Below are 9894 nucleotides of genomic sequence, written 5' to 3'. Positions count from 1 at the left end.
ACGAACTGTCAATTAATAAGTCATAAAATTTCAGAACGATTACGAATATCCGCCCGCTACCGCCGTATTAGCTCCTTCACTGTTTATTTGTTTGTAAAAATAATTCGATATTTTATGCCGTTTTGCGCTATTTATAAACACAAACAACCCAGTCAAATACTATAAATAACATTTACGACGCCCCTTGCTGAGTCAATCGCAATTTAAACTAGTAAACACGAATAAAAACGATAAAATGCGCTACATATTTTTAACAACTATATTTAGCGTAGTTTTTGCTTACGAAAAAGACATGACTATTATGGTACAGGCTGGAAAAGTGGACTGTTTCTTCCACAAAGTGCAGGTGGACGAAATAATCGACATAGAATATCAGGTGAGTCGAAAAACTATTTTTATCAACTACGGTAGATAACCTCGTAGGTACGGAATAAAGATAAAAATTTTATGCTAATCGTAAATTAATATCTATTATTTCGCCACGTTTTATTGCTGATAACTTGGAAACTATGTTTTATGCCTTCAACGTGATAGCTGTGGTGAATTTAACTAACTATTCTTTCACAAACAATATACATACTTACATTTATTTAAATCTACTTGTCGGAATGGTTTTTGGCTGTCGGCCAAGTAAAGAAGTGTGAGTAATTGTATTGCTTCTCCATTCATTTACACTAAATTTTTTTCATCTATACTAATACACATAACAAAGAGAAAACATTTTTTTTGTTTGTTTGTACTCTAAAGGCTCCGAAACTACTACTACTACGAACCGTTTCGAAAAATTATTTCACTGAAAAGCTACACACTTCCCGAGTAACATAAGCTAATTTTTTCCCGTTACAGGCATTAGTTCCCACGGGATGTTTTGTGAAACCGTGGGAAAACAACTAGTTGTTTATAAATGACCACATCTACAGTATTTTTAACTAAAATAAAATATTATTGTTCTTTCAATATAGTTTTGTTCAGTAATATCTCAAGGTTATGGTAACTATTATATTTTTTATTACAAAATTGATAAGCAAATATAGAACCCAGTAGTTAACTTTTATTGTGGACTCCTTGGCTTTGAAATACGCATTGCTAAGTTTTAAACCAATCTTTAAATTATTTCGGTAACTAAGATAATAAAGAGTAGCATGAGATTTGTACCCCTAAGGCTCCAGAATGACTGAACCAATTACACTAAAAGCTACACTCTAGCTAGCTTGCTCTAGCTAGCTTCCCGAGTAACATCGGCTATATTTTATCCCGGTATGGACAGGAGTTCCCATGGGACGCCAGTGAAAGTGCAGAGAAACAATTAGTTAGACAAAGTCATAAAATACAAGTTTGTTATTCACAAAACGATTCAATAACAATTTAGAGTTTATTTTATCAACACGTGTATGCTATATTAATTAGAAAATTAATTGCTTATTTTCATAACTGTACTGGATGCATAGGTTTGATAACGAAATAAAGCAATTTATTTATCAGTTTTGCAAATATTATAAATGTGAAAGTTTGTAACAATGTATGTGCTATGTGTATGTTTGTTATAATTGTTATGCTTTCATTTACTACTGGATGAATTATTATGAAACTTAAAGTTAAATGGCTTATATTTCAGAATCACATAAAAACAATTTTTTTTATATAAACTCATGTAAGAGAGATTATATTTAAAAAGAAAGCGCGTAGTAGTTCCCCTAGGGCGCGACACCGCTGTATACCTATGTAGTCTGTAGATTTTTTTATTCCGTTTGTCTCTGAAACTGAACTTATTTGAAAAGTTCTTTCACTATTTGAGAAGCTACACTATCTCACAATAACATAGGCTATATTTTTACCCTAGTACAGCAAGTAATTTCCACGAAACCCTAGTTATTTTAAACATAATGTAAATAATAACCTTCTTTTTCCAGGTGATAGACTCAACACACGGCGACTTAGACATATCGTTCCAACTGGGCGATCCTACCGGCCGCGTCATAGTCGCCGACTTCAAGAAGCCGGAGAACTCGCACAGGCACACGGCGACTTCCAGCGGAGATTATAAGTTCTGTTTCGATAATAGCTTCAGTACGTTTAGTCAGAAAACTGTGAGTATGGAATTTCTAAGTGTACAGGCACTAATTACTGTGTTTTGGGCACGTTAAACTGTAGGTCCCGGCTGTCATTGAACATCCTTGACAGTCGTTACGGGTAGTCAGAAGCCAGTAAGTCTGACAACCAGTCTAACCTAGGAGTATCAGGCAGCTGACGCTGGGTTGAGGAGTTCAGATAGGGCAGTGGCTCCGTGTGTCACACTGGTACTCAGCTGCATGCGGTTAGACTGGAATCCGATCCCAACATAGTTGCCAAAAGGCTCGGGAGATGATGAAGTGAGTATGTCATACATGTATTACTGGGGGATCCCACCGACCGCGTCATAGTCGCCGACTTCAAGAAGCCGGAGAACTCGCACAGGCACACGGCGACTTCCAGTGGCGATTATAAGTTCTGTTTCGATAACAGCTTCAGTACGTTTAGTCAGAAAACTGTGAGTATGGACTTTATAAGTATATAGACACAGATGACTGTGTTTTGAGCACGTTAAACTGTAGGTCCCGGCTGTTGAACATCCCTGGTAGTCGTTACGGGTAGTTAGATGCCAGTAAGTCTAATTAAGGGGCATTGGGTTGCCCTGGTAACTGGATTGAGGAGGTCAGATAGGCAGTCGCTCCTTGTGGCACACTGGTACTCAGCTGTATCCCGTTATACTAGAAGCCGACCCCAACGTAGTAGGGAAAAGGCTCGGGAGATGATGAAGTAAGTATATCATACATGTATTACTAGGGGACCCGACTGGCCGCGTCATAGTCGCCGACTTCAAGAAGCCGGAGAACTCGCACAGGCACACGGCGACTTCCAGCGGCGATTATAAGTTCTGTTTCGATAATAGCTTCAGTACGTTTAGTCAGAAAACTGTGAGTATGGACTTTCTAAGTATCTATACACCAATGACTGCGTTTTGGGCACGTTAACTGTAGGTGCCAGCTGTCATTGAACATCCTTGGCAGTCGTTACGGGTATTCAGAAGCCAGTAAGTCTGATAACCAGTCTAACCTAGGAGTATCAGGCAGCTGACGCTGGGTTGAGGAGTTCAGATAGGGCAATGGCTCCGAGTGACACACTGGTACTCAGCTGCGTTCGGTTAGACTGGAAGCCGACACCAACATATTTGGGAAAAGGCTAGACAGATGTTCTTGAAAATAGAAAAGTAACATCTCGTTATGTTTTCTTTGCTTTCAGGTATTCTTCGATATGCTGATCGACGGTGATGAGCAGGACGAAAAGGACTATGATGATGATAAAGAAATGGAACTTGGTAAGTGACAATCAAACGTGATCATTGCGATTTATCCACCGACTCCAAAAAAGGAGTTTCTCAGTTTGACCTGGGGCCCGATTCTCCTAATTTTACTTAAGCAACATACGATTCACGTTCGACTCGATTCGACTGAGATCCAATCCCGACTCGATTGCGATTGAAGCGTATGTGGCATTCCGCTATTTTTTCTTTGAAATAAACTTTTTTATCCTTTTCTGTCATTCAATAATGAATCATTTTGTCTGCAAATGATTTACGATTGCAAAATGATTGTACAGCAAATTACCGTATAGACCAAAATCACCAAAATATCAGACCAATCGCACACCAATCAAATGTCAATCGAATACGATTGGTCTTTTATTAGTAGCAGAATGCCCGATATGGTTAAAACTGCTATTACGATCATATTGCGATTCGATTTCTATTAGATTTTGACATTATTAACTTAGGAGAATCGGGCCCCAGTATGTATGTTTGTGCGCAATTATTTCACGTTTCGCTGAACCGATTTTACGCATGCTTGCATATACTCGGGCCGACAAGTACACAGTTTTGTTTGATGGAATTTTTGTACAACATAAATAAACATAGGAGTAGGTACCATTTTTTAACACGCTTAGATATACCTATTAGGTCGACCTATACAGAAATGAATTTTAAGCAGTGCGCAAAAAAAAACTGGTGGTCCAGAATCATTAACAGAACATATCTGCATCATCAGTAAAAAAAAAATTTCATTCTGTCCACCCTAAAATTAGCAAAATATGGATACCAACTACTCTTACGCGCTTGGAGCAGCGCTCGCGTCAGTAAACCAAACCCTGAACCTATGAACACTACTCTTATGCTAAGAGCATTTTATAATATTAGTTAAAGACAGTAGGTATAGACATTAGTTTTTAACCGACTTCAAAAAAGAAGGTTCTCATTTCAAGCGGTTATTTTTGTATGTTTGTTATTAGTCCGCCATTTATTAATCGATTTTGATAATTCTTTTTTTAAGTATAAATAATTTATGTGTAATGGGGCATTTATCGCATTGGGGTAATCTATAATGGTAAATGTATGTAGATCTAAAATAAATAAATGCTCTTATTTCTCCAAAAAAAGTCGTGGTGGCCTAGTGGTTAAAGAACCAATCTCTCGAGTATGAGGGTGTGGGTTCGATTCCAGGTCAGGCAAGTACCAATGCAACTTTTCTAAGTTTGTATTTACTTTCTAAGTATATCTTGGACACCAATGGCTGATAAAAAGGTGAAGGAAAATCATCTTGAGGAAACCTGGACTGTAAAGTCTGAAATCATCAACCCGCATTGAGCAAGCGTGGTGATTAACGCTCAATCCTTCTCCGTGTGAGAGGAGGCCGCAGCACAGCAGTGGGACGATAACAAGGCAGTAATTAACAGAAATTAATACTGTACTATATTATTATGTAACACCTTTTAAACATATGGAGTGCAATAAACGTATTGAGTATTGAGTATTGAGTATTGAAATAAATAAAATAAATACCATAAGACCCCTTCTTTTTTTCTACAGGTAACGCAGCAGAAACATACATGATGCGAGTACGAGATATATCAGAGTCTGTCACCCGAGTGAAGGATAAGGTGTCCACAGCTAGGAGGCTCCAGGAGTTGCACTCTGCCCATGAGGCTAGAGACAGGAACTTGGCTGAGGAGATGTGTGACAGGTGAGTGGGAACTGGGAACTGGGCTGCTCGGATGAACCATCATCATCATCCCCCGAGCCTTTTCCCAACTATGTTGGGATCGGCTTCCAGTCTAACCGCATACAGCTGAGTACCAGTGTGCCACAAGGAGCGACTGCCGATCTGATCTCCTCAACCCAGTTACCCGGGCAACCCAATACCCCTTGGTTAGACTGGTGTCGAGTTTCTGGCTTCTGACTACCCGTAACGACTGCCAAGGATGTTCAATGACAGCTGGGACCTACAGTTTAACGTGTCATCCGAAACACGGAATGATAATGCTTATAGTTGGATGCTAAATTAGTTATTTAAATTGTTATATAAAGTTATTAATTGTAAAGTTTTTTGGAAATAAAACCCTTACCGTCGTACCACAGAAACGTCTGTTGAACACTTGTCTAATAAATGACAGATAATGAACGTTGAAATAAGGTCCGTTTTGAAGCCACACTTTTTTAGACAAGTGTTCAACAGATGTTTAAGTTTTTGTAGTAAGGCTGTTTATGTTTTGTGTCCACCAAAATTTTTAAACCGTTTTAACTTAAAAGCTTTTCAGTTGTTTATAAGATTTTTTCTATAATAATGTTTTTTTTTGTTTCAGAGTATTAACATGGTCCATAGGACACGTACTTTTAATGTTATTAGTAGGAATTACACAGGTAAGTAATATTTACTTATTTCTTACATAATTAGCCGTTTTCACGCGGTTTCACCCGCGTCCCGTGGGAACTACTGCCCGTACCGGGATAAAATATAGCCTATGTTACTCGGGAAGAGTGTAGCGCCCCAACAGTGAAAGAAATTTTCAAATCGTTCCCAACTAGTTGGCGTCGACTTCCATTCTAACCGCGTGCACCAGTCTTTTACAAGGAGCGACTGCCTATCTGACCCCCTCAACCAGTTACCCGGGCAACCCTATACCTCTTAAGACTGGTGTCAGACTTACTGGCTTACTGGATTTTCACCTTTATTATACACTAGCTTCTGCCAGCGGTTTCACCCGCATCCCGTGGGAACTCCTTCCCGTACCGGGATAAAAAGTAGCCTATAGCCTTCCTCGATAAATGGGCTATCTAACACTGAAAGAAATTTTCAAATCGGACCAGTAAGTAGTTCCTGATATTAGCGCGTTCAAACAAACTAACAAACAAACAAACTCTTCAACTTTATAATATTTGTATAGATTTTTTTGCAGCCTACTTTGAGTAAATTATTTATTAACAAATTAATATTTTGTTCCACAGGTAATATTTGTAAAAAGTCTCTTCGAAGACACAAGGAGTTTTAGGAAACTTGTCCCCGGTTTTTCAAGTCGGTGAACCAACTGTGATTGTGTCAAAATCTTGCCTAAACATCACAAAATATGTGTCAATTATTTTATCATAATAATATTGGTATATAGATGTTTTATTTTACGAAAGCGGGTAAGCTATACTAGTGTGTGTAAACCACAGAGGAAGGAAAGATATCGGAGATCCCATAAGGCAGGTAGGTCAGGCGCCTTCTTGTAGCTCAAGCAACGTGCGGTAGCCGGGATCACTTACTACAACTAACGAGGCGTTCGGGTTCCTTGTCTAATCAAAACCAATCTGTCAGAGATTGGTCTTGATTGATTGGTGATTTTATATTGAAAATAATGCGGAGCTACTCCTTCGCTACTTTCTTAGGAGATATTGCGTTACGACATCTCCGCTATCTTTCCTTTTCGTGAAATCCGCTTTCGTGAAATATAACATTTATACCAATGATCTCGAGTCATATTTTACAAATCTTTTGTTTAAAAGATTTAAATATTTTTCTTATTTTCCTTTATTGAAAGTAAAAATCATGATTACGTAAAGAACTATTAGTATTAATAGCCATAATTATTGTAAATACTTACAACAAAATTCTTAATGGTCTTACTACAAAAACTTAAACATCTGTTGAACACTTGTCTAAAAAAAAGTGTGGCTGCAAAATGGACATTATTTCAACGTCATAATTTGTCATTTTTTTAGACAGGTGTTAAACTGACGTTTAAAAGTTTTTGTGGTAAAAATTCAGTCTCTCTCTGTAAAATATTACAAGTCAGATTTACATTAACAGTTTAATTTGTAATAGTACATTATTTCTCTACCATTATTAAGTCTTATGGGGACGAAATTATTGCCATCAACTTGTAAGCTTGGATACAGACAAAAAATTGAATTGTAAAAATAAACTACCACCAATTTCTACTAAAAAAACGTCAATCCAACGTGGAAGCAATATAAGATATTATTATTTAATGTTACTGTTACAGCCTTTTTATCGTCCCACTGCTGGGCTGCGGCCTCCTCTCACACGGAGAAGGATTGAGCATTAATCACCACGCTTGCTCAATGCGGGTTGGTGATTTCAGACTTTATAGTCCAGGTTTCCTCAAGATGTTTTCCTTCACCTTTTTATCAGCCATTGGTGTCAAACTTAGAAAAGTTGCATTGGTACTTGCCTGACCCTGGAATCGAACCCACACCCTCATACTCGAAAGGCTGGTTCTTTACCCACTAGGCCACCACGACTTTTTTAACTTTTATTTAATAATAATTGTTATTTATTATAAGAAACGTTTACCAAAGCACGTCAGTAGCGTTTATTGAACGAGTCTGTACAATGTCGGCGCACAATAATTAGTAATAAATAAATAAATATAATAAGTTTACTAGTCTACTGTTCTTGTTTTATTACTCCTTAATTCATTGATATACAAAAACCCAAGATGCACACTCAACGTCTCAAAAACGTCCTCACCAAATGAGCGCAACATTCAAAATTGTGCGCTCATTTCATCAAATAGTCGCGCGTCGCTCGCGTAGTTACGTGAGCGGTCGATAAAATTGACGAAGTGTTTTCTCAAAAATTGTAAAAATATCACGTCTAGAACATCAAAAAAGGATGGGATATCGTATTTTCGTTTAGTAAAATAGTTCATTTATTAGTTTTTGACGTTATAATATGTCCTGCGCAACTGGCTGATCTCCTTACATGAGAACAGCCGCCGTAGCCGATAATCGACTAGGAGGACATCATCAATATCATATCTCTAGTAATAAAATCAATAGATAGATAGAATATTGGGACAGCCGTTAATGAGTCTGTACAATGTCGGCGCACAATAATTAGTAATAAATAAATATAATAAGTTTACTAGTCTACTGTTCTTGTTTTATTACTCCTTAATTCATTGATATACAAAAACCCAAGATGCACACTCAACGTCTCAAAAACGTCCTCACCAAATGAGCGCAACATTCAAAATTGTGCGCTCATTTCAAATAGTCGCGCGTCGCTCGCGTACGTGAGCAGTCGTTAAAAATGACGAAGTGTTTTCTCAAAAATTGTAAAAATATCGCGTCTAGAACATTAAAAAAGTATGGGATATCGTATTTTTGGTAAGCAAAATAGTTAAATTAGTTTTTGACGTTATAATATGTACTGCGCAGATGGCTTATTTCCTTACATGAGAGCAGCCGCCGTAGCCGATAATCGGCTAGGAGGACATCATCAATCCTTACTAATATTATAAATCGGAAAGTGAGTTTGTTTGTTTGTTTGTTTGTTTGTTTGTTCCGCTTTCACGCCGTAACTACTGAACCGATTGCTTTGAAATTTTGCAGACGTAAAGTTAGAAGTCCGGATTAAATAATAGGGTACTTTTTATCCCGAAAAAAATAGATATTCCCGAGGGAAAACAAAAATATTGTTTGCTTGATGGATGGATTGTAGATGGCGCTGAGTGTCGTTTAAAACAAGGTAATATATTGCAAACGAATATAAACATGTAAAGGAGATGGCCAAAAAAACACCCAGAATCGACAGGAACTCCATATGTATGATTGGATTCAGTATAATTTGTGGATTTTAAAAAGTATTTCAAATCATCTAAAAACCATGGGGTTCTCTTTTTATAACGCTTTTTCGATCAAGATTTTAGTTCACAAAAAAGTTTACTTTTACTATTTGATGTTCGTTAGAAGTTGAATGCAGACTCGTGATTGGACCGTTTTGCATTGCTAAGTCATTTGTTATATTTGACAATGTCACATGGCGCGATTTTCAAAGACAATTTATCCAATAACATTTCATAGCCAGTTGTGAAGGTTGCATGTAACTGCGAAACCTCTCCAAGTAGGTAAGGTCGGTGCTTAATCGTATCTGGAGTGGTTAAATACAAGACCTTTTAATCTCCAGGCAAACTCTGTAACTATGGGGATATTACCATTGGCTTGTATAATGTTAGTGTACCTTGTTTTTTATATGCCTTGATGTCAATAATCTTATAAATCAACATAAATTCAACAGAACTTATTTTTGAGAAAATATGATATAGCTCCTATACCCCATGGATTTCAGGCTGGATTTTTTGGCACCATCAAAAGTCAATAATAATGAACCCATTGGTACCCATGTCGTTGCTGTCGATTCTGGGTTTTTTTTCTATGAAAATTTGGCCATCTCCTTTAGAAGCTAAATGATACGATAATGAATCCTCGAAAATGAGGAATTCCCGAGGGATGACGTACAATTTGTTTTATCGTCTTAACTGTTTTTTTTACATCTACTTATCCTGAAATAACTATAATTCAACGAATTACTAATTGGTATAAGTATTAGTAAAGTTATTTAGTTCTTGAGGTATGTGATAGATGGCGCTGGGTGTTTTTAAAACGTGGTAACGATGTGTTTTTAAAATACGTAAGAAGTGGAATGATAGCTTTTTAAAACGTGGTGACGTTGTTTTTTTTAAGATACGTAAGAAGTGCAATGATATCTCGCGCTTTAACCTGTAGCTCATTGTTCA

The 9894-nt window shown here is 37.3% G+C and overlaps 1 protein-coding gene across 1 annotated transcript; it reads left to right on the top strand.

The window, feature by feature from the left end:
- Positions 1-6: 6 nt before the first annotated feature.
- LOC110383546 (transmembrane emp24 domain-containing protein 5) lies at positions 7-7588 on the top strand. The gene is made up of 6 exons (XM_064042895.1): positions 7-376; positions 1911-2087; positions 3280-3355; positions 4901-5054; positions 5674-5731; positions 6317-7588. Exons 1-6 carry the CDS (start codon positions 236-238, stop codon positions 6389-6391), a joined length of 681 nt encoding a protein of 226 aa, XP_063898965.1. The 5' UTR covers positions 7-235; the 3' UTR covers positions 6392-7588.
- The last annotated feature ends 2306 nt before the right edge of the window (positions 7589-9894 follow it).

The sequence above is a fragment of the Helicoverpa armigera genome, chromosome 30, assembly GCF_030705265.1.
Source record: "Helicoverpa armigera isolate CAAS_96S chromosome 30, ASM3070526v1, whole genome shotgun sequence".
NCBI classification, from domain to species: domain Eukaryota; kingdom Metazoa; phylum Arthropoda; class Insecta; order Lepidoptera; family Noctuidae; genus Helicoverpa; species Helicoverpa armigera.
This window is presented reverse-complemented; position numbering and strand designations above follow the sequence as displayed.

Bases quoted from the DNA above. Each gene is read 5' to 3' on its own strand.
- LOC110383546 (XM_064042895.1), top strand. From the start codon at position 236: ATGCGCTACATATTTTTAACAACTATATTTAGCGTAGTTTTTGCTTAC. The intron at 377-1,910 runs GTGAGTCGAAAA...TTCTTTTTCCAG, and splicing joins TAATCGACATAGAATATCAG to GTGATAGACTCAACACACGG. The intron at 2,088-3,279 runs GTGAGTATGGAA...CTTTGCTTTCAG, and splicing joins GTACGTTTAGTCAGAAAACT to GTATTCTTCGATATGCTGAT.